The sequence below is a fragment of the Bos mutus genome, chromosome 8, assembly GCF_027580195.1.
Source record: "Bos mutus isolate GX-2022 chromosome 8, NWIPB_WYAK_1.1, whole genome shotgun sequence".
NCBI lineage: Eukaryota > Metazoa > Chordata > Mammalia > Artiodactyla > Bovidae > Bos > Bos mutus.
The window spans coordinates 85,255,839-85,282,188 of NC_091624.1; the positions used below are offsets into that span (position 1 = coordinate 85,255,839).

General features: G+C 34.2%; 1 protein-coding gene across 5 annotated transcripts in view; it reads left to right on the top strand.

Moving 5' to 3' along the window:
* CNTLN (centlein) overlaps nucleotides 1-26,350 on the top strand; it is a 357,018-nt gene that overhangs the window by 197,681 nt on the left and 132,987 nt on the right. For 4 of the 5 annotated variants that reach the window (XM_070375940.1, XM_070375942.1, XM_070375941.1 and 1 more), the window contains 4 exons: nucleotides 5,084-5,260; nucleotides 7,084-7,209; nucleotides 17,354-17,475; nucleotides 18,973-19,092. In XM_070375940.1, coding sequence (XP_070232041.1) covers nucleotides 5,084-5,260; nucleotides 7,084-7,209; nucleotides 17,354-17,475; nucleotides 18,973-19,092 — 545 coding nt within the window. The remainder of the gene's footprint in view (nucleotides 1-5,083; nucleotides 5,261-7,083; nucleotides 7,210-17,353; nucleotides 17,476-18,972; nucleotides 19,093-26,350) is intronic. The other variant, XM_070375943.1, reaches the window with a different exon arrangement.

A 26,350-nucleotide genomic window follows, 5' to 3' on the forward strand; every position in this document is an offset into this window, starting at 1 on the left:
TTGAGTTGCCTTTCAGAGAACTGTCATTCAAGTTGTCAGTTTCTCTGATACACATATATATTCTGATATATATATTCATAGGTATTATATATTTTATATATACACATATTACACACATGTGTTTATACTTAATTTCCAGTGAATTATTATTATTTCTTTTTGCTGAAGTATCATGTCCTTTTCAAATATTTTTGTTTTGCAATAGACTATACTATATGTTGATAGGTTTGGAATTCATAAATTATGTAAATAAGTGAGACAATGTTTGGGAAATGCTTTCCTAAAGCTAGGCACTCAATGCTTTTCATTAAATGCTAGTTATTATTATTTTAATAAAGTAGTAAGGCAAATTAGTACATTAAATAAAAATAGGACAAAGCAAATTAACATAATTTTTCATATCTGTGTGAAATGTAAAAAAAAAATTTCTATTTATTGGGCAGTATTCACTCAACTTCCATTTTAATAATGCCATACAATGTTGCTTGAATTTAAAGCGTATTGACTAGGTATTTAATTTATATAATATTTTAATAGTAATTGGCACAAGGCTTCACCTCCCTTTTCTATTCAAAATTTTTCTAGGAGTTTTTGATCAAAATTGCCTCTGTGAATCAATGTGAAAGAGAAGTTATGTATTAATAATGGTTAAAGAGATTAGTTCCATTTGGAGGCATTTGCATGCATACTCCACTGATCATCTCTTATCAGATTATCTATGGTCTAGCACCATACCATTATCTTCCAAGACTGTAAAAGGTGCACAAGGATTTTTTATGTTAGAGAAAAAAGTGTATAAAATACTAATAATTCTTAGCAAGAAAAGTTAAATTTTCAAAGATTCAAGATTCTATTAAGGGAAATAGATACAATGAACTTCCACAGACAGATGATTGATTGTCTTGATCTTGCTAAATCTCTAAAACAGCACTTAAAAAGGGTAAGAACAAGTCACGATATATGAGGATATCTATGTATATATATATATATAATTATAGGTATAATATATCTACATATCCTCATATATATTATACCTATAATAATTGTATGTAATTATTGGATTTAAAAAGCAGGTTACATGAGTATTCTATGGAGGACAAGAGAGTAACTTTACAGTGGAATAACTTGACAAATACTAATTTGGTAGTGTAATCAGGTTATATCATTAGTCAAATCATGTTGAAAGTGTGTACCCTTGATAAGGTATGATGCCTGTGTGATATTCCATCCCCAAATTCATAACCCCAGTCTAATCATGATAAAAACATAGACAAACTCCAATATAGGGCCATCCTACAATAAACTTGAATAGTACTCTGTGAAACTGTCAATGTCAGCAAAAATAAAAGTCTGAGAATCTATCCCAGCCAAGAGTTGCTGACGTGACAGGTGAAATGTATGTGGTATCCTTGAACAGAAGAGGACATTAGGTGAAAACTATGGAAATTTGAAAAAACTAATGACTTCAGTCAAAATAACATATGAAAATTGGTTCATTAATTTTAATAAATATATTCATTTTAGTTGTTAATAATAGGAGAAACTAGGTGGATGGGAGTGGAATATTCTTTATTATCTGCTCAGTTTTTCTGTAAATATAAAGCAGTTCTAAAAAATAAAATTAGTAATAAAAAAGCAATTTAAAGTGTATATTAAAACAGTTTTCCTTTTCTCTTTAAAGTATGGGAAGTGTATTCCAAATTTATCATTAGTGAATTCTGAGAGATCATGTTATGGAGAGACTTTCATTTATATTTCCCCTATCTGTACTGAAATTTTTACACTGAATTTTTTTATTCCTTTTATTTGCATAAAAAAAAACCTTTTTTAAAACTATTTAGTGAAACGTTCCATGTTCAATGTTAAAAATTAAGGAAATTCATATATGTATGATGAAAATTCACCTCCATTCAGAAATAATGCTATAAATTTCAGGATTTGGTGAAATCTATTTCTGTACAGTATTCTGTATTCCTCTATAACATGTACTTTTCCTCACTCAGCATTTATCATATATCTTTATCAACCTTCATTCAGCATGATTAGAACAAAGTTAAAAGCTTGGTACAATTTTGTGTCCTTTGATTCATGTTTAGAATTTCCACAGGAAACGTGTACCTGTTTATAGTCCCACCACCATGCTTTCAAGCTACAACAGTCATAAACTGAGTCTGGCCAAATTTTAAAATTAGATTTCTCTTAGAAATTTGAATTCTTCCATTCTTTTGAAAAATCAGTAAATCTGGCATTAGTGCACCACATTTCTCTATGAAAACAACTGGCTTTTGCTAAATAATACTACCACAAATACCCTCCTTATTCCTTCAGAAATGAAAGTGACTGTGACTTGGTATTTCATTTTACTTATTATTTTAAAAGTGGTCATATTATGATAGCCAGTTGAAATACTGCTTGTGCATGTATCCCTAGCAAAAGGGATAAAGGACAAGGGAGAGAGAAAAGACTACACTTGTGAAAACCTGGGAACATGCATAAGTTTCCTTGTCAAAGTAAAGTATATATCTATATGTTCAACATGAATACAAAGTGTCCCCATTGAAGGAATTCTAAAGCTGTAATTAAAAACAAACTCATTTTACTTTTTTATTTACATTATGACTCGTATGTGAGCTTGAGTTAAGTACTGCTTGAATAGTATTTTTTAATTTTGAAGTTCTGTTACTGTTTTCTGAGGAACTTTAAAGGAATGCTGCCTAAATAAGAAATCTTTTATTATTATAGCAGAATGTCCACTGGAGAAGGCAATGGCACCCCACTCCAGTACTCTTGCCTGGAAAATCCCATGGATGGAGGAGCCTAGTAGGCTGCAGTCCATGGGGTCGTGAAGAGTCAGACACGACTGAGCGACTTCACTTTCACTTTTCACTTTCATGCATTGGAGAAGAAAATGGCAACCCACTCCAGTGTTCTTGCCTGGAGAATCCCAGGGACGGGGGAGCCTGGTGGGCTGCCGTCTATGGGGTCGCACAGAGTCGGACACGACTGAAGTGACTTAGCAGTAGCAGCAATGTCCACTGTTGCACTTTTCCAATATCTTGATAAATACTGTAATTATTTCTGATTGCAGCTTCTTGACCAAACATTCATGTTTTTTTATGTTCTTATCTATTGTATTATAACCCACTAATGACTTAGAAAACTCATTTGTTAAAGAACACAGGATTGCTTATTGGATATAACAATAACTAAAGTACTGTTTTTCTTGTTTTTTTTTTCTAAATTTTTGTTTGAAAAAGTTATTTTAAATGTCTTTGGGTAAATAATGGAATGTTAATATATTCTTTATAATTTTAATAAAGCCAGAACTCCTGTTCTGCGGTTTAGGTAACCTTTGTAAATTGTTCAGATTGGCAGGCCAATCAAAGGAAATATTTATAAGCAAAGAGGAAAGAATAAATAAAAGATGTACAATGGTTTAAAGGAAGAGAAATAATAAGTCAAAAGTCTTTTAGAATTTGGGAAAAAAATGCTTAAGCTATTTTAATTTGATGTTCAATGCAAGCTAATAGAGTATAAATTAATGTTATAAGTGTGGTAAACATAAAACATAAACAACATTCTGAGAAAAATATATAGTGTTGTGACAGAATAAAGATTGGGAAACATATCAGGTGACTTATGTCACTTATGTATGAGGAAAGTACAGTAGTATGTTATAATATAGCATAGTGTAATATAATAATATAGTATGCTATACTATATCTGCTGCTGCTGCTGCTAAGTCGCTTCAGTCATGTGCGACTCTCTGCGACCCCATAGACGGGAGCCCACCAAGCCCCGCCGTCCCTGGGATTCTCCAGGCAAGAGCACTGGAGTGGGTTGTCATTTCCTCCTCCAATGCATGAAAGTGAAAAGTGAAAGTGAAGTCGCTCAGTCATGTCCGACTCTTCGAGACCCCATGGACTGCAGCCTACCAGGCTCCTCTGTCCATGGGATTTTCCAGCAAGAGTACTGGAGTGGGGTGCCATTGCCTTCTCCCATACTATATCTAGTATACTATATATATATCGATACTTTATATATCTATAAATATATATATATAATAGATTATAATAGTATACTAGATGATCCTTTTTTTATAAAAAAATATAGGTTAGAATTAGGAAAAATATGCCTATCCCCCCCAAAAAAGAAAAAAGTAATCAAACTTAGAAAAAAATAATATTTCTCATTGTTAGTTTGGAAAAGTTAAGCATACATATTTTTCTTATAATCCTTAGAAATATCATTTAGGAAGGATGGGGCTATCCATATTTTAAATGAAACCTTTTTCAGGGCCATTAGATCTATATTGATAATATTAAAATCGTAAGTACTGACTTTTCTTTCCTGGAAATCAACAAATACTTTGTTTCACTGTGATCTAGTGTTGTTTTGTGTGTGTGTGTGAGCGAATGGTTAATTTGAAATAATGTGTGTGCATGCATTTTAATGGTCTCAAATATATTTGGTTAAGATGGTGGTACAATTTTGTGGAATGTTAGTTTTCATGAACAGGTTTCCTACAAACTTAATTTTCCTGTGATTTCTGTTGCTAAAATGTGGTGCTTACCATTAACAGTTTATCTGACATGGGAATGAGTTTCAAAGGAGAATAATATAAACTCTGTTGACTTTAAAAAATCTCAGTTGAGTTGTTATTAATAAATTGTAATGCATTAAAAGCTAGTTAGGCCTATTGTGCTGCTGGTTCACTTTTCTGAGGCTTATATTCAGTGGTATTGCATTGAGTATTTACTGAGGAAATACTTATATGTATAATCATTAATTTGAAATAATTTTATAGATAAGTTGTATATATAATGCATCCATGCTTTAAATTTTTTCTTCTAAAAATCTGCATGACAGACATATTTAAAAAATTTGTATACAGACTCTTGGTTATTTTATTGAAAAATGCCATTCTATAAGGATGATAGAAGCTTAGCTAATGCAGGTTTATAGTTTATTTTTGAAATGAAATATTCTTTCTTGGAATACTTATGATTTATATAATATAAAAACATATAAATATTTGCATGGATGTGTAAATAATGTAAGATACAAACATTTTTTAAAACAGGTTTCTCAACAGCCATCTTTATCAAGCTTAGAAACCTTAATGGTCTCACAGAAGTCTGAAATTGAGTATTTACAGGAGAAACTGAAAATAGCAAATGAAAAACTGTCAGAGAACAGGTCTACCAACAAGGGTTCCTCAGAGAAGAGCATCTTGACAAGTACTGAAGGGAAACGTAAGGTAGGGACAGTCGTCACTTTGTGAAATTGTCAGGATGAGGCTAGCAAGGCAAGAGATGAAGTTAAAAAATGAATAGCAACATTTACTTCTCTGTTTATATTTCTGAAAGCTTTTAAAAAATACCATGTATCACATGTTTTATAAAATCATGATTGGGACTGGCAAGTTTTCCCTTTTTGAAGATTGAGTAATATCTTCCTAATTTAATTAAATTTATTAGTAGTGATATGCCTCTTTTGCAGTAAATTAGCATTCTTACATTAAAAAGTTTTGCTAAATATGCCTCATCTATCTAATCTATAGATAAATTAATCTAAGTAGAAATTTTAATGTGGTATTAGCCCTTAACTCAATTTTCTAATTTTCATCAGAAGAAAAATATATCTTAATGTTTCTATTTCATTTGAATGTGATATTTAAAATACTACCCATGGGAAATATAAATTATAAATTAAAATGTAATATTAATATGGGCAGTTACATATTTTCAGAGTTAAAGGTATAACAGTGGAGAATAAGTAAATTTTTTGTACCGTGATTCTTATTTATTAATGTCTCAGCTTTTCCTTTTCATAGTATTTATTGCATGTTCTTGTTATGCTGCAAAAGATTCTATGAACATTGACTAATATAAAAAGTCAAGACTGTCAGATTGTAAATATGTTCTTTCTATATGAATTGAAATAAGCTTTTCCTAAAAGTAAGGAGTTTTAGAGGTATATTTCTCACACTTTTTATTTCATCAGTAGAAAATATTTTTTAAAGTAGAAAATCATGTTTTCAAGATAATTGTTTCTCATTCTTTTGAATTTTCCTATGAATAAGACAAACTGTCTTAGTAAAAGAAGTATTTAAAATGAGACTCATGTTTATGCGGCATTCTTATTTACTACCTCTAAATTATTAGTAATTTTCAGAAGAATGAGCTTTATTATATATATTATCTTTGTATGTATATATTTAAACATAACTGCATATACGTTTCTTGCAATTTTTGAATAGTTTCACGCATTGAGCTTAATTTAAATGAAAAAAAAATCCTAAAATTGAGATACAGTATAGAATCTAATTTGATTTTGTGCTGTATGGCTGAACTTTAAAAGTGTACTCCTTTGATGTTTCATTGCTTTTTAAAAAAAATCAGGAAAATTAGAGCGATATTTTTAACAGAGAATTTTCTTTCTTTTTCGTAAGGACATGCAGTAAGTATGAGCAATATGTTGCCCAGCTTAATAGTTGCTTTCACATATTCCTTCTCCAGATTGGTATATGAAGCTGTACATAATATAAACACACATTCTCGTCTCTAGTTAGCCACATTATAGTTAATGACCATATGGTCATTATGGTGTAAGATCTACTGTCTGTTGTATTTATATTCCTCAAGCATATTGTTCCTTTGACTTCACAGTGTGTTAAACTATTTCAAAGGGAAAGAAACCCTTTCCCTCTTGTTTCAGGTTGTCCTATCAAGTGTAACCTTGGACCCTCGAAGAGCAATTAGACCAGCCTCCATCCCCTCCTTTGTAATGAGGCTTCTTGCATTTCTGAGTCCATAACCCTTTAGTCTTCCCTAATGGGACATCATTATTCTGAAAGAAACAATGTAAATGTAAATGAATATTCTCATTAACGAGTCACAGAGAAACCTTTAGCGGTAGCACTGTGGTAATTCCGCTTGTTATTTCTCTGGTATTCCATGCAGGATTTTTTTTTTTTATAATTCATTATTAGTATTCAAAATTACTTGTTCTTTAATTTTGCATGTCTTTCATAATCCAGTGTTCCAACTAGCTCAACCATGTCCTTGTTTTATTCTCGAGGAACCACCTGTGAAACGTTCAAGGTCTTTGTCCCCAAAGAGCTCTTTCGCAGACTCAGAGGAACTTAAGAAGCTGAGAAAAGCTGAAAGAAGGATTGAAAACTTAGAGAAGGCACTACAACTAAAGGTGAACATTAAATGATTTCTTTAGTAATAACCTTGCATAGGTAAGAATATCCCAAAGTAAACATTCTTTTCACAAATGACTGGTTATCATTTAATTTTCCTGAATTTAATTACATGTATAAAAATGTATCATCAGTGCGTCTAGCTCTTAATATTTCTGAGGATCATAAAGTAATAAAAAATTTTACTAGCTGAAAACTAAATATATATTCACTATTTTAAAATTACAGGGGATATTTTGACTCAATATAGGGAATAAGTTTCTTATAGTTTCTCAGAGACAAAAAAAAAAAAAAAATAGAACTATAGCAAATGGAAAGAGAATTCCCTGTAAGAAATGTGAGTTAGCAACTATGGTGACCTAGCCCAGACTACTTAAAATTGTCCTTTATAGAAAAATTACATAGTCAAAGTGATAAATAAATATGTTATTTTTTCCATTTCAACTGTATTTGTCTCAAAATATAAGACGTTCGAGTTCATGTTCTACCAGTCTTTAAAAATTGTAAATCTTTATTGTTCTATCTTTAAGAGTTTGTACTTTCCAACTCATTATTTGTGAATTATTTTTCTCAGAAGAAGGTGGTTGTGTGTAGGGAACTGCTTCTATGTGACTATATTGAGGGCTTTAATTTTTCTGTGAATTTAATATGGCTAAAGTTGTCATTCTTCATTCACAACTACTGGAAAACCAACACTGAGATTTAGCCATTTAAATGAATCTCAAATACTTTTAAAAATTTCTATGGAAAGGCCAATGTATACATGGTGAGAATTCATATATTTAAAGCTTAGATTCTTTGTCATATAAATGATTCCTAGGAAAATGTTTTCACTTACATTATTTGTGCAATACAGCAAAATATAATTTAGAGAAATAGTTAATCACAAGTCACAACTAACAGTTTTTTTCTGCTTTTCTCAAAGAATTGTTTTATATTTATTTGGAGTTAAACTATTAGTTCAAAAACAAAGGAAAACTACCATCTATTGTTACTCTCCAACATAAAATTGTTGCAGGAAGGGGACCCCTTCCAGGGCCTGAGAGTGGGCTCTTATCTTAGAGTAAGCAATGAATAGTCTGAGGAGTCACATGAGCTTGACAAAGAGACTTTACTGGGCAGAGGTGCCTGGGTGGAGAGCAATAGGGTAAGGGAACCCAGAAGAACTGTTCTGCCAAGTGGCTCAAAGTCTTTGGTTTTATGGCGATGGGATTAGCTTCCTGGTTGTCTTTGGCTGATCATTCTGACTCAGAGTCCTTCCTGGTGGTGTACACATTGCTCAGCCAAGATGGTACCAGCAAGAAGGATTCTGGGAGGTGGTCGGACATGTGTTATTTCCTTTTGACCTTTCCTGAACTCCTCTGGTTAGTGGTGGCTTGTTAGTTCCACGTTCCTCACCGGGACCTCCTGTCATAAAATAACTCAGGGAGATAGTTACTGTGATTCGAGGGTGGGCAGTTTCAGTCATTGTGGTTCCCCTAACAAAGTGATCAGATGACATCAACTTGCTAGCATTTAGCCTACTTGAACTTTATACCCCTGCAGTTATTTGCTCATTCATTTACTCATTTGTAATGTATTGGCTTATGCAATTAGCTAAGCATTGTGCAGTCACTTTTATAACAGGCAAAAAATAATGATGCTGAGTGAGTAGTTAGAATCTAGTGTATTAGTCTAAATGTGTAGGTATTCACAGGATATTATGGGCATGTTTAAGATGCCATCATCCTTCTTTTGCATAATTCTTAAAATTCACATATGAAACCTTCTTCTATCCTCTGTTAATCTGATTCTCTAAAAAAATAGAAACAATAAAATATAATCCTTTAGTCTTCCCTAAATGAGATACCATTATTCTGAAGTACATATATGTGTGTATGTGTGTGTATATATATATATAGATAGATAGATAGAAGGATTGACTGATTTAGTCTAACAAGAATTGGCTTATATGATCACTTGATTATGGAGTCAGAGATCCAAGATCTGTAGATGTTAAGCTGGAAATCCAGGAGAGATAATAGTATAGTTCCAGTCTGAGTCCAGAGGCCTGAGAACCAGGAGAGCTGATGATGTAAGTTCCAGTCCCATTCTGAGTCTGAAAGCAGACCAGTATCCCAGGTGAAAGACAGTCAAACAAAAAGAACAAATCCTTTCTTCCTCATTCTTTTATTCTGTCCAAGCCTTCGGTTGGTTGGATGAAGCCCATCAGTTTGGGGAGGGCAATCTGCTGTATTTAGTCTGTTGATTCAAAAGTTAATTTCATACAAAAACACCCTCACAGATACACCCAGAAATAGTCATTAACTAAATACCTGGGCGATCAAGATAACATAAAAATATAACCATCACATATCCCATTTAATAGTAGAGGACCTCCACTTTGCCCCAAAAAGTCTGAGTCTTTTTGTTTTTGCCAGGAATGAGTAGAGCAGTTTCAGACATTTTTATATCTATTTTCTTCCACTTCTTGAATTTCTTGTTTCACAGAGTCTCAGAAACATACTAATTTATCTCCTCGTTCTCTTTTTCTAACAACAGCTCTTTGGGATGAGGCCTCAAGTTTATTTTTAGAGTAAAATTATTTTTCATATAATTTCTTTTTCATTTATATTTTTCTGCATCTTCTTTCAAGTTAATTGATAATCTTGAATTTCAAATGTTTGTTTTCTTCCTCAAATTTGCAAAATAAGCAAAAAAATGTGAACAAATTTTGTTTCTTTGTATTTGTTTTCTTCCTCAAATTTGCAAAATAAGCAAAAAAAATGTGAACAAATTTTGTTTCTTGTATTTTGTCATTTAGAGGAAAGAATTTCTCATTTTAATAGAACAAAATAGTTAAATGAAAAAGGCACTCTAAGGGCATTTAGCAAAATGTCCACCAGGCTCCTCTGTCCATGGAATTCTCCAGGCAAGAATACTGTAGTGAGTTGCCGTTTCCTTCTCCAGGGGATCTTCCTAACCCAGGGGTCGAACCTGGGTCTCCCACATTGCAGGCGGATTCTTTACCACCTGAGCCACCAGGGAAGATCTTGGGTAAATAAAACATGTATAGTAAAGCAACTCTAAGACAAGTAGTTGGGAACAGGGCACTTTTTTATTTACAACCTGACTTTAGTGAGTATAACTCATGTTTAGTGAAGACAGAAGACCTGTTTCTGTTTCTCCAGTATTAGGCAATATTACTATCATTATTACTCATGTACATGTGAGTATAAGATAGGAATTGATGATGTGTTTGTGTTTGTTTCCTTAGGGCTGCTGTGACAAGCTACTATTAATATAAACTGGCTAGCTTAAAAGAACAGAAATGTATTGTATCAAAGTTCTGGATACTAGAAAAGTCCAAAATCAAGCTGTCAACAGGGTTATTAGTTCCTACTGAAGTCTGTGTGGGAAGAATCTATTCCATTCCTTTTCCTGATAGATGGCCTTCTCCTTATGTCTTCACATCACCTTCCCTCTATTAATGTCTCTCTCTCTGTCTAAATTTCTCCTTTTTATGAAGAAGTCCAGTCGTATTGGATTAGGATCCACCCTATCTCATTTTGGAGCTTCACTGGTGGTTCAGACTGTAAAGAGTTCCTCTGCAATGCAGGAGACCTGGATTCGATCCTTGAGTCAGGAAGATTCCCTGGAGAAGGAAATGGCAACCCACTCCAGTATTCTTGCCTGGGAAATCCCATGTTCATAGGAGCCGGGCAGGCTATAGTCCCTGGAGTCTCAAAGAGTCGGACACAACTGAGCAACTAACACTTTCACTTTCTCATTTTAACTTGCTTACCTCTATAAAGATTCTATCTCCAAACAAAATCAAAAATCACAGTCACCTTTTGAGGTAGTAGGGGTTAGCACTCCAACATAACTTCTTGTAGAGATTTATTTCAACCCATAACAGTGTCTTGCGGTTTTTAAAATACTTTGGGATCATGGAGCTCCTTGTGAAGAACGTTCCCCGCTAATACACACTGAATATTTGAATACCCTTTCCATGCTGGTATTCTTTTGAATCCTGTTCTGCAAGAAGCTAATGGGAACATGACAGACAAAATGTTCTTTGCTTAATTATATAAGCAGTGGATTAATATCTGTTTTTGTGATCCTTTAACATATCAATATGCATTGTGAATCTATAGGAAGGTAGAGATATATTGTTTCCCAGATTTACTTTATACCAATTAATATTTCCTCAAGGACTGTTGTTGCATGGAAGTTACTCTTGGAAACGCTAAAGAGAAAAGACATGCTCCATGGCATGGTAGGTAGCTTTAGGGTCCCAAGTTGATCACCGTGGTGGATTGAAGGGAGGAAGGGAAGGTCAAAGAAGTTTCATGAGCCTGTGTTACATATGTATATAAACTCTGATACATTGATATGCTATTTCTGCATATTATTTTAATACTGAATATTATATAACTATTAACACAGGGTCTTACTAAGCTCTCTCTTGTGGCTAGTTGTATCTGTTTTCAAGAGGGGCAACCGATGTTGTAATTGTAGAGACAATAGTAATAGAGATGTAAGCCATTATTATAAAAATACTATCCGTTTTCAAATCCTGACTTCATGGGTATAGTGAATTATAAAATATAATTTGGAAAACAAAGCATCAGAGCTTTATGAAATTCTTAGTTAGTTAGTTCAGTCACTCAGTCGTGTCCGACTCTTTGCGACCCCATGAATCGCAGCACGCCAGGCCTCCCTGTCCATCACCATCTCCTGGAATTCACTCAGACTCACGTCCATCGAGTGGGTGATGCCATCCAGCCATCTCATTCTCTGTCTTCCCCTTCTCCTCCTGAGCCCAATCCCTCCCAGCATCAGGGTCTTTTCCAATGAGTCAACTCTTCGCATGAAGTGGCTAAAGTACTGGAGTTTCAGCTTTAGCATCATTCCTTCCAAAGAACACCCAGGGTTGATCTCCTTTAGAATGGACTGGTTGGATCTCCTTGCAGTCCAAGGGACTCTCAAGAGTCTTCTCCAACACCACAGTTCAAAAGCATCAATTCTTCGGCGCTCAGCTTTCTTCCCAGTCCAACTCTCACATCCATGCATGACTACTGGAAAAACCATAGCCTTGACTAGACGGACCTTTGTTGGCAAAGTAATGTCTCTGCTTTTGAATATGCTATCTAGGTTGGTCATAACTTTTCTTCCAAGGAGTAAGCATCTTTTAGTTTCATGGCTGCAGTCACCATCTGCAGTGATTTTGGAGCCCCCCAAAATAAAGTCTGACACTGTTTCCACTGTTTCCCCATCTATTTGCCATGAAATGATGGGACCAGATGCCATGATCTTCGTTTTCTGAATGTTGAGCTTTAAGCCAACTTTTTCACTCTCCACTTTCACTTTCATCAAGAGGCTTTTTAGTTCCTCTTCACTTTCTGCCATAAGGATGGTGTCATCTGCATATCTGAGGTTATTGATATTTCTCCCAGCAATCCTGATTCCAGCTTGTGTTTCTTGCAGTCCAGCGTTTCTCATGATGTACTCTGCATATAAGTTAAATAAGCAGGGTGACAATATACAGCCTTGACATACTCCTTATCCTATTTGGAACCAGTCTGTTGTTCCATGTCCAGTTCTAACTGTTGCCTGACCTGCATATAGGTTTCTCAAGAGGCAGGTCAGGTATTCCCATCTCTTTCAGAATTTTCCACAGTTTATTGTGATCCACGCAGTCAAAGGCTTTAGCATAGTCAATAAAGCAGAAATAGATGTTTTTCTGGAACTCTCTTGCTTTTTCAAAATTCTTACTGTCCTTAAATTACCATGAATCTGTGATTTACTGACTTTCATACATTTGGCAATTTTATTCTTTTAGGACTTTTCTATGCCATTTAATAACATCAGTATGTCCTTTGAGTACAGTTTATATCTTTTATTTTTCAATGCTCTAATATTCATGAAGTTTATACATTCTGCTGAAATTATAAATCATGGTTTCCTTGGTATTTTATAAAACTTTTTTTTTTTAACTTAAAAAACCTTTCTATCATACTCTGAAGATTGAGCCACTGTTTTATTAATAGTGTTCATGCTCTTATTGCCGTATACTGTCAAGAAGCCTTTGAGCAAACTAGATGATTCGATCAAGAATTGTTTCTGTTCTTACCAACTCAAAAGTAGAATTATAAACATCATTAAAGAAAGTAAATTAATACATCTTTGCTGTTTTCTAGTGTTTTAGCCATTACGACTTGTTTGTACACAGAAGTTAGAGCCTCTAGTTTAGCTAGTTTAATTGCTAAATATATAAGAAGGTATTCTGTAAATATTTTATTGAATGACCTAATAAGTGGACCTAATTCAGTGACAGTCCATGGGGAACTTTGGGATGTGTCCTCAAAGGAAAATGTAGTAATTAGTGATATTAAATGTATTTTTCAGTTTTTACAGTTGATTTTATTCTAAGATCTTTGAGGATATTTCCCAAATGATGTACTGTTGTTTAGAGTTAGGCTATCATAAGGCTGATGGAACTTAAAGAATCATATTGCAAGCTACAGTAAACTTGAATTTGTTAGAATAAGAAAAATATTAATTTGATTATTCTTTTTAAATATTTCTTTTGAGATATCCAACTTTTGACTGATAATTTCAGCCAGCATCTGCTCTTGCAGTTTAATTGGTAAAGTCATTTTTCTTTGAGCTATATATATATACTCTATCTTATATTTACATTTTTATAAAATTTTACTGTCTGTTTCTGAAGTAGGCTAAAGGACTGATAGTCTCTAGGACCAATTTAACCCATATATTATAATTTGATAACAGTTTTCTTAAAGCAGAAAAAAATCTAATAGGATTATTATTTTAAATTGTCTATCAAATCAATTTACCAAATAATATTTAGTTTGATTTTGTTTTAATAGTTTGGATTTTAAGAATTTTATAAGAATTATGTTTTTTTAATTTTATAAGAATAAAAGAATTTATATAAATTTTTAAGAATTATAAGAATTATATAAACATTGTAGTGGTAGGTATAGTTATGACTCATATAAAATTAGAGGAGAAAGCTTATCAATAAAACTGTTTTCCATAATTACTGCTTAATTGAAGGAATCACTTATTTCAGTTACTGTTAGAAAACCTAAACTATTTACTGATAGTGGGTATATTATGCTAAAGTTTTAGGAATCAGAAGTGGCCACATCAGGTTCTTTGATTAATTGCTATGCTTAGTACAGAGCCTGGTACATGGTGATTGATATGTGGAACTCAGGAAGTTTTTATTGAGTTGTTGTTTAGTCACTAAGTTGTATCCCCATGAATTGTAGCTCGCCAGGCTTCCCTATCCTCACTATCTCCTGCAGTTTGCTCAAACTCATGTCCATTGAGTCAGTGATGCCATCCAACCATCTCATCTTCTGTCACCCCCTTCTCCTACCTTCAATATTTCCCAGCATCAAGGTCTTTTCCAGTGAGTCGGCTCTTCGCACCAGGTGGCCAAAGTATTGGAGCTTCAGCTTCAGCATCAGTCTTTCCAATGAATATTCAGGGTTAATTTCCTTTAGGACTGACTGGTTTGACCTCCTTGCTATCCAAGGGACTCTCAAGAGTCTTCTGTAGCACAGTTCGAAAGCATCAGTTCTTCAGGGTTCAGCCTTCTTTTTTGAGTCATAATATAGTTGATTTCTACTTAAAAGAATTAGGGAAAATATTGGATATAATTTCAGTGATTAATGGTAGCTGAGGAAGTACTTAAAAATGCTAAAATAATGACAGTACTCTGAATAAGAAACTCAACTTGTTCCAGTAATTCAACAGAAAATTATTGTGAAAGGTAATATAAAATTTGGATATCCCTTTCTATTAATATTTAATTCTTGGTCAATCTTTTAGGTTCTGTTTACTCAGAATTTCTAGGGATTCTAGCACAGACTTAACAATTCCACAACAGTGCATTTGTTTGTAATAACTTTTAAGAAATTTACTGTAAAATAAGAGTTTACAGGGAGGGACTTTAAGTCAATGAAGAAGAATCACACAAAGCTATTTTTAGAATTGTCTAACAAAGTGTTCAGTTTATATACTTATTTCAAAATTGTTTTGACATGAATCTAATGTATGTAAATTTCTTATAATTAAATTATTTTATTTATATTATAATGTATCTTATTTAAATTCCTCATAAATTTTATTCCTTCTTAAAAAGAATCCTAATAAGAATATTTAACTTTTGTTCATTTATGAGAAAAGATTATTGATTATCATTCTTATATTTGGCTGACTTAAATTATTTCACATCTGTAAAAATGGGAAGTTTATTGGTCAAAGAGGTCAGATTGTTTACTAACAGTATGGGAAACTCAAGATCAAAGTTATATCATTCTTTGTGTCTTAGAAGAAGAGATATCAGTAGCTTCTATTTTGAAGATGGAGAAATTGAAACACTGGATTTAAGTAGATTGTCAAGGTAAAATTTAGTAAATTTGAGCAGCAGGTGTTGAACTCTTAGCAGCACTTACCACCCTGCATATAATAGGTTCTTAATATATGGTTCTTCAGTTAAAACAAAATTGAATTCAGTATCTTGAATTTTTAATCATGGTATTACACCATATTACTTTTTAGCAAATAACTCTGCAGTGGCTATGATTCATATCTCCAAAAAGTCTTTAGGATAGCATTTATTCTAATTTCCCCTGTTAAGAGAGAGCATTTTTGTCGCGCACTTGCATTCCCGTATGATGTACATGCCACTTGGTACACACATGGCTCAAATACTTCCTAGTAACTACTTAAGAGAATTATTGAAGTTATCCTACTAGATATATATTTAGAGTATAATGGCAACATATCTATACTGTTGAGACAGGTAGATTTGCAGTAAGATAATGCAGACTCTATAAGATATTATCTCATTGTTGGAATGAGAGACCGATAAGTCAGTGGAACCATAAATTTGGCTTATAAATGATAAGGGCATCAGAGTTAGTTCTTGGGAAGAGGACAGAGTAAAAAGCTCATTTACTTTGTGCCTCTCTTGGGCAAGAACAGATCTTGGAGCTTTACCTGTATGTTACTTCATTTAATTTTGTTACCATGGTATAAATTTCTGTATTCTTTTCCACATTCTATTGTAAAAGAAATTGAATTAATTTAAGTAGTGTTCTTAAGATTATGCAGCTACCAGGAGAAAACTTCAAGAATGGAATTCAGATCTTTCTGGCTGTCATGTTCCCACTCCTCTCAGCTTACTATTAAAGAGTACCAGTTACCTGCACTGAATAAATATGCAAGTTCTTTCATACAGAAAATGAGGACTTTAAAAAACATTTGAAATGACCAAGGGTAAAATAAAAGACTCATCACATTACTTACTTTGAGGAACACAGTTCATGAGTAACATAAATACATCCCCTGAGGCCTGACAATTTAGCCTATATATATGTTCATTTTGTGGTCATGTTGAAAAGTAAAGATTTATGCATGTGTTTTATTTAAAACATTTAGAAGTCATTGACTGTAACTGTCTACCCTGGTAATATTTGAACTGTCTATTCTGAGTTCTTCAAGAGTGCTAAAGTCCACCTTTCCCATTTCAGTTCTTTATGTTTCAACCCAAAATGTTAAACTGGGTCACTTCTAACATAGGTCCAAACTGATTTTCTTCCTTCTGTGTAATCTTTGTGCATTTTAACTAATTATGAATCCATGGGTTAGAGAACTGGTCTTACTATGATTAGTGTCCTTGTACTAATTATATGTGCACTTACAACTAACAAACTAGTCATGCTTTATGTATGGACAAATCTTGGAAAAGAAAAAAAATTTAATATGTAAGATTGATACAGAAATATGTGTATATAATTAACAAAAAGGAAAGGAATGAAATTAATTTGATGCCAGAATTTTAAGATTACTTAAATGATTTTTCAAAATGCAGTGAGTATCTCAAATTTATCAAGTAAACCTGTTCTGTGACTTTAGGATTAAATGATCATTACACTAATTTATTTGTAATAAATTATAAATAAATCACAAATTTATTTCAGCTTAAATGATTATTACAAATTAATATATATTTACATGCTATTTTCTTTTGAATTTTATACTTAGATTGGTAGCCTTTTATCTGTAACATTATGCTTATATATTCTTCAAACTTGTATACTTGCTTTTTGTGTTCTACAGAACCAAGAAAATGATGAGCTAAGAGATGCCCATGAAAAACGCAAAGAAAGGCTACAGATGTTACAGACCAACTACAGAGCAGTAAAAGAGCAATTAAAACAGTGGGAAGAAGGCAGTGGCATGTGAGTTACATAGCTCATAAAGGCATTTCCCTAAATATTAAATGGAATGGAGTAGCATCATATAGGTGCTTTAATAGCTTTTGTTTGATTTTAAAGAAATCATTTCGTAGTCAGATCTTTAGTGAGAATTTTTACATAGAGAATATAATAAATGAAAATAGAAATATGTTTATAATAACTATGCATTTTCCTATAATTTGCAGAAATCATGAGCATAGATGATGAATTATTGTATATACTTTTAATATGTATAGAATAACTTAATAAAAGTATAACTTAAAGCAAAAATAGTTCATATCCATGTGCTTGAAAAACTACTTTAAATAAATAAAATGCTGATGTTACAATGTATATAACTCAGTTTACTTTTTATTTGAAATATATGGGAAATATGAAATTAACATGTATAGTTAACTGTCTTAAAACTATTTCAACCTAGTATGCAGTTTGAAAATCTTTACTATCCATCAGTTAGTTCTGCAGCTTATCTGAATGAATGGGCGGTCTCAGTTCAATTGCTCTGAACAGGTGTTCAGATCTTGGTTAGTCGTAAGTGGCTCCCCTGTTAACAGTATCAACAGAGGGCAAAGGACTGAATGAGTACAGAAAAATCTACTACCCTCTCATCTTCTGAGATGGATCCTTTAGGGCAATGTTGATGATACACATTGGTCTGTTCTATAGAGAAATACTGTTTCTAAATTGGCCAGTACAGCACTTTTACAAAATAAAAATGAAGAGTTTGTTTTATGTACAGAAAATGAGAACATAAAGGGCATTTGGCATGTTTTGTAGATAATTGTCACATCTAATTTTTTCTTTGAAGAACAGAAAGTGTTTCATATCGCTTGTCAGTAAACCAATGTTAAATTTGTCTGTCCTGGGTTTAGCCTCTGCGACTTAGCAGGCTCTTAACTTTTTAGTAGTCACCAGAAGGATGAAGACTACTTGCTAACTATCTGATGTTTACTGATAACTGCTTGTTTTAAGATAAAACACATAAACCACAGTCAGACTGGTTGGCAGCAAGTTCTAGATGTGTTGATTGCTTATAGTCCTTTTTTAGAAACTGACATTTTTGCAATGTATATTTTATTACTAGTAGAATGAATGAGAGAAATAAGACCAGAGAATATCATGTGTCCACTCAAAAGTTTACTTTCCATAGTAGTAGTTTAGCTTTTTAGGAAATCATGATCTAAGATTTTAATTTCTACATGCTTAGTTTTTAGGAAATTCATTCAAGTGTACCTCAATAGAAACTGGGTAGCTATGTGACACTAGCTGTACTTCAAGAGAAGTCTCAATTCCAAATGATTACCCTGAAGTTATGGCATGAATATCATTAGAAAGTTAATTTCAATAAAAAGTCTCATATCATTTGCCAAAAAAAAGATACTTGGTTAGTAGATATTTTTCAATGTTAGGGAATGAGTAAATGAATTTTATTGCAATTTGAACATGTTAAGTAAGAAATCAGTTTCATTTTAAAAATAGGATGGAAATCAGGAAAGTAAAGAGAGCAGATCCTCAACAACTTCAACAAGAAGATTCTGATGCTGTATGGAATGAACTGGCCTATTTCAAAAGGGAGAACCAGGAGCTAATGATTCAAAAGTGAGTTTCTTTTTTTAATAATGTGTACTTAGGTAAACATCTGAGAGAAATGTTTTCTATCTTAAAGGCCATGAGAGAAATTCCTTATAAAATTTGGGAAATGAAATAATCTGGTTTGCCAGTAAAAGTAAAGAAAAAAAGATTGACTTTTTAATATATATGTATGTATAATGCAATAACAAGTTGCACATTTGCTAGCTCTTGCCGAAACTGTATTATATGATCTAGGGATTGTGTTAATTAATGTGGCTCTCATCTGTTGGAGGTGTCGCTCTCCATTAGCCTGTATTTTAGACACTGCCGTGCTTCATTTCTGGAATGAGGTGGAGAGGGGATAACCTAGCCAGCCATCCTTGTTTGATCTCCTAGATACATACGCGATGCAGAATGCCTGAGCTCTCTTGGTTCCCTGCCCTGTCCTGCTAATCCCAGCTGAGCTCATTATGGTGTAGCCTTGCTGCTATTCTTGGAGCCAGAGCTGTCCAAGCTAATTACTGGTAGCAGCAGAACTGCCTGTTAAGGGTCTGGTATGGATCTGCTAACATGGTCCTTGGTAGTGACCTGCAGACGACACGAGGGGATTGCTTTCTTTCTTGCCGTGCACTGTGTGTCCTTTGGGCTTAATGCTGATCCCTCCACATAGGTCTTTTAGCTGCCCTAAGTATAAAACTTGATGAAGGATACTCATATTTTAGAAAACATACAGTTTGCTTCCTTTATCTTCTAATTCACAGTCTGTTATATTCAGCTTGCTATAGAAAGAACACTTTTTTTTTGGAAACAAAAAGGAGTTAGACCAACATAATTAGCCTGTTTTGCTACTTAACTATTTCTTTATTTAGAGTTAATTTTTGATACTCAGATTATGTGATTTTTTTTTTGAAAGACAGGATATCTTTTAGATTACTAGAATTTAGTATCATGTGGCATAATGTAATTAAATATCATTGAAATTGTCATACCTGTATTAGAATCTTATTTTACATATTATATAACTTACCACCTTTTCCACGTAATGATAAACTTTTGAAGAAATGATCATGTCAGATTTAAATATATACCTCTAATTATCTCTTAAAATGTACTATACTCTATTAATATTAAATGATTGATGCTGATAATAAAGTTTCTTATCCTGCAAATTTTTATAGATTTGTTCCAGATATGTTCCCTGAGAGTTTTTGATAGCTTTGTTGAGATATAATTCACAAGCCATGTAGTTCACCCAGTGGTTTTTAGAATATTCAAATAGTTGTATGCTCATCATCACAATAAATTTTAGAACATTGTCATTACTCACTCCTTCAAAAAACCACATACAGTTTACCTGTTACCTCCATTGCTTCCCACCCCTTCAGATCAGATCAGATCAGATCAGTCGCTCAGTCGTGTCCGACTATTTGCGACCCCATGAATCGCAGCATGCCAGGCCTCCCTGTCCATCACCAACTCCCGGAGTTCACTCAGACTCACGTCCATTGAGTCAGTGATGCCATCCAGCCATCTCATCCTCTGTCGTCCCCTTCTCCTCCTGCCCCCAATCCCTCCCAACATCAGAGACCTTTCCAATGAGTCAACTCTTCACATGAGGTGGCCAAAGTACTGGAGTTTCAGCTTTAGCATCATTCCTTCCAAAGAAATCCCAGGGCTGATCTCCTTCAGAATGGACTGGTTGGATCTCCTTGCAGTCCAAGGGACTCTCAAGAGTCTTCTCCAACACCACAGTTCAAAAGCATCAATTCTTCGGCATTCAGCCTTCTTCACAGTCCAACTCTCACATCCATACATGACCACAGGAAAAACCATAGCCTTGACTAGACGAACCTTTGTTGGCAAAGTAATGTCTCTGCTTTTGAATATGCTATCTAGGTTGGTCATAACTTTCCTTCCAAGGAGTAAGCGTCTTTTAATTTCATGGCTGCAGTCACCATCTGCAGTGATTTTGGAGCCCCCCAAAATAAAGTCTGACACTGTTTCCACTGTTTCCCCATCTATTTCTCATTAAGTGGTGGGACCGGATGCCGTGATCTTCGTTTTCTGAATGTTGAGCTTTAAGCCAACTTTTTCACTCTCCACTTTCATTTTCATCAAGAGGCTTTTTAGTTCCTCTTCACTTTCTGCCATAAGGGTGGTGTCATCTGCATATCTGAGGTTATTGATATTTCTCCCAGCAATCCTGATTCCAGCTTGTGTTTCTTGCAGTCCAGCGTTTCTCATGATGTACTCTGCATATAAGTTAAATAAGCAGGGTGACAATATACAGACTTGACGAAATCCTTTTCCTTTTTGGAACCGGTCTGTTGTTCCATGTCCAGTTCTAACTGTTGCTTCCTGACCTGCATACAAATTTCTCAAGAGGCAGATTAGGTGATCTGGTATTCCCATCTCTTTCAGAATTTTCCACAGTTTATTGTGATCCACACAGTCAAAGGCTTTGGCATAGTCAATAAAGCAGAAATAGATGTTTTTCTGGAACTCTCCTGCTTTTTTGATGATCCAGCAGATGTTGGCAATTTGATCTCTGGTTCCTCTGCCTTTTCTAAAACCAGCTTGAATATCAGGAAGTTCATGGTTCACATATTGCTGAAGCCTGGCTTGGAGAATTTTGAGCATTACCTTACTAGCATGTGAGATGAGTGTAATTGTGTGGTAGTTTGAGCATTCTTTGGCATTGTCTTTCTTTGGGATTGGAATGAAAACTGACCTTTTCTAGTCCTGTGGCCACTGCTGAGTTTTCCAAATTTGCTGGCATATTGAGTGCAGCACTTTCACAGCATAATCTTTCAGGATTTGAAATAGCTCAACTGGAATTCCATCACCTCCACTAGCTTTGTTCATAGTGATGCTTTCTAAGGCCCACTTGACTTCACATTCCAGGATGTCTGGCTCTAGGTCAGTGATCACAGCATCATGATTATCTGGGTCGTGAAGATCTTTTTTGTACAGTTCTTCTGTGTATTCTTGCCATCTCTTCTTAATATCTTCTGCTTCTGTTAGGTCCATACCATTTCTGTCCTTTATCGAGCCCATCTTTGCATGAAACGTTCCCTTGGTATCTCTAATTTTCTTGAAGAGATCTCTAATCTTTCTCATTCTGTTGTTTTCCTCTATTTCTTTGCATTGATCACTGAGGAAGGCTTTCTTATCTCTCCTTGCTATTCTTTGGGACTCTGCATTCAGATGCGTTCTTTCCTTTTCTCCTTTGGCCTTTTGCTTCTTTTCTTTTTGCAGCTATTTGTAAGGCCTCCCCAGACAGCAATTTTGCTTTTTTGCATTTCTTTTCCATGGGGATGGTCTTGATCCCTGTCTCCTGTACAATGTCATGAACCTCATTCCATAGTTCATCAGGCACTCTATCTATCAGATCGAGGCCCTTAAATCTATTTCTCACTTCCACTGTATAATCATAAGGAATTTGATTTAGGTCATACCTGAATGGTCTAGTGGTTTTCCCTACTTTCTTCAATTTAAGTCTGAATTTAGCAATAAGGAGTTCATGATCTGAGCCACAGTCAGCTCCCAGTCTTGTTTTGGCTGACTGTATAGAGTTTCTCCATCTTTGGCTGCAAAGAATATAATCGATCTGATTTCGGTGTTGACCATCTAGTGATGTCCATGTATAGAGTCTTCTCTTGTGTTGTTGGAAGAGGGTGTTATGACCAGTGCAAAATTTTCTTGGCAAAACTCTATTAGTCTTTGCTCTGCTTCATTCTGTATTCCAAGGCCAAATTTGCCTGTTACTCCAGGTGTTTCTTGACTTCCTACTTTTGTATTCCAGTCCCCTATAATGAAAAGGACGTCTTTCTGGGGTGTTAGTTGTAAAAGGTCTTGTAGATCTTCATAGAACCGTTCCACTTCAGCCTCTTCAGCATTCAAGGATGACATTCCAGGTTCCTATGCAATATTGCTCTTTATAGCATCGGATCTTGCTTCTATCACCAGTATCTGTGTCTATAGATTTACCTATTCTGGACATCTCATATAAATGGAATCATATAATATGTGGTTCTTTGTGACTAACTTCTTTCACTTACCATAATATTTTCATAGGGTTTGGTTTATCTGTGGTGTAGCATGTGTTAGTACTTTCTCTGACAATCTTTAGTGATCTTTTTGGACAAAATGAATTAGGTGTGAAACCTAATCTAACTAATCACAAGATCTAATCCAGAAAATGCAAACAGAGGTTAGTTGTCAGTGGTGTTTATTTGAGGTTTATTTTATTCATCAATGTAATAGAACTAAAGAAAAAATAATAAAGCCTTTTAAAGAAAGTTTTGAAACTTTTAGAATCCTAGTCTGTTCACCCTGAAATATGTGTGTGTGTTACAAGTAGCTCTATAAATTAAATTTTATATCATTTATCAGTTCAATGCTGAGTCATTAACTGTGGATTTTTCCTCCTGAAATTCATTTAAATTTATTAATGTGGTATTCATTGTAAGATAGCTATTTTTCAGATCAGTTTTAATTTATTAAAAAATAGTGAAGTTTGAAGTGATAACCTTTAAGAGTGCTAAATAATCAGTATAAACTTTTGGTCATGTAATGATGTTTTGGGGGTGGGTGGGTTATTTTGTGAAACATTTATTCAGTTAAGAAATGTGTTTGAGTTACTGCTGTGTGTACTGTGTGTGTGACAGGCAGTCTGCTTCGTGAATGAAATGAGAACATCAAACTTCCTACTCTCAGGAAGCTTTTTTGGAAACATGTTCAGTATTAAATGTTCTAATGAAATATGATGTTAAAAATTAAACTTGGAGTATCACGTGCTGTTCTGTGCTTAGTCACTCAGTCATGTCTGACTCTTTTTGACCCCATGGACTGTAGCCTACCAGGCTCCTCTGTCCATGGGATTCTCCAGACAAGAATACTGGATTGGGTTGCCATGCCTCCTCATCCTCCAGGAGATCTTCCCAACCTAGGGATCGAACCCAGGTCTCCCACGTTGCAGGAGGTTCTTTACTGTCTGAGCCACCAGGGAAGCCCAAGAATACTGGAATGGGTAGCCTATCCCTTCTCTAGGGGATCTTCCCAACCTAGGAATCGAACTGGGGTCTCCTGCATTGCAGGCAGATGTTTTACTAACTGAGCTAGGAGGGAAGCCCCAGAAGTATCATAATGAAACAATAAGAAAGGAAACATGGAAACATGTCTTCTTATTCTTAAAGTTAGTTTGCACATAAAGACTGAATTTTTTTTGTTTGTTTTTAATTTATATGTACTACATGTTCAGCATAGTATTTTGGTTTGTAACACACATGTACAAATAGATTTGAGTAACTGTGACCACAATCAGGATACAGCCTAGTTCTATCATCTTAAAAAATTTCCTAGTCCTACCCACTTGTAGTCAAATCCTCCCACCATACCTAACACCTGACAACCACTGATTTGTTCTCCCTCCCTATAGCTTTGCCTTTTTCTCAGAATGACCTATGTGTGGAATCATATAAGCTATAACTTTTTGAAACTGGCTGCTTTCATTTGGCATAATGCCTTTGAGATTCATTCATGTTGGTTCATCCAGTTTGTTCCTCTTTTTTTTTGCTAAATGGTATTACATTGTATGGCTTCCCTGGTGGTTCAGTGGTAAAGAATCCTTCTGCAAAGCAGTAGACACAGGTTCGATCCCAGGGTCAGGAAGATTCCTTGTAGGAGGACATGGCAACCGACTCTAGTATTCTTGCCTGGGAAATCCCATGGGCAGAGGAGTCTGGTGGACTACAGTCCATGGGGTCAAAGAGTTGGACTTGACTTAGTAACAAAACAACAACAAAATTCCATTGTATAGATATACCACAGTTTGTCTCTTGACAACTACTTGGGTCTTTTCTAGATTTTTGGGACTATGTATAGTTTTCTGCTACAAATATATTTTTATGTGAACATAGCTCTATGATTCTTTAAAGTAAATACCCATAGTAGGGAGTAACCCTACTATGTGTATGTTTGATATATTTATAAATATGTATGAAACTGCCAAACTATTTTCCAGAGAGGCTATGCCATTCTTACTTCTCTCAGGAATTCATATGAGCCTGTTGCTCCACATTCTTGTCAACACTTTTTAAAAGACCATTCCCATAGGAGTGTATTGATATTCCATTGTGATATCAATTTGTATTTCCCTAATGACTAATGGTAATGATCTTTCATATGCTTATTTGCTGTCCTTATATTTTCTTTTACGAATGTCTCTTCAACTCTTATAGCTCATTTAAAAAATTGATTGTTTATTAAAAAGTACTTATTATTTACATATTCTATATGCAAGAGCTTAATTAAATATATGATTTGAAGATATTTTGTCCCGGTCTGTATATTGACTTTTTATTCCTAGAATAGTGTCTCTTGTATGACAAAAGGTTTACTTTGGTAAAGTTCAACTTTCTAATTGATTTTCTTTTATGGACTATGGCTTTGATGTCATATCTAATATCTATTTTTCTGACCTGAAGTCACAAGTATTTATCCAGTGTTTTTTCTTAAAAAGCTTTCTATTTGGCTCTGTGATCCATTTTTATCTAAGTTCTGTATAGGGTATGAGTTATAGGTTGAAGTTCATTATTTACAAAGATAAATGTCTAATCGTGTCAGCATCATTTTTGAAAAGACTATTCCTTCTCCAGTAAATTGCCTTTGTAACTGTTAAATATCAGCTGACTATATTTCTGTGGGTCTATTACAAGACTCTATTTTATTCTATTAATATGAGTTTCTTAACTTCTGTGAACCCCACACTATTTTGATTTCTGTAACTCTATAATAAGCCTTGAACTCAGTGTGAGCCAAACAGCTTTATTGTTTTTAAAATTGTTTTGGCTTTTCTAATTGCTTTGCATTTCCATAAAAGTTTTACCTATAAAAATAGGTTTAAAAAATAGCTTGAACTACCAAAATCTTGTGGGAATCTTGACTGAAATTGTGCTTAGAGAATTGACATATTAACCACATTGAGTCCTCTATTCCATGAATACTTAATTTGTTGAGACTTTCTTTTATCAGTGTTTTATAGTTTTAGCATGCAGATTCTGTATGTCTAATACCATTGTTGCATGAATGCATGCCTGCTTAGTTGCATCCAACTCTTTGTGACCCTATGAACTATATATAGCCCACCAGGCTCCTTTGTTCACAGGATTCTCCAGGCAAGAATACAGGAGTGAGTTGCCATGCACTTCTCCAGGGGATCTTCCTGACCCAGGGATCAAACCCATGTTTCTTAGCAGCCTGCATTGGCAGACAGGTTCTTTAC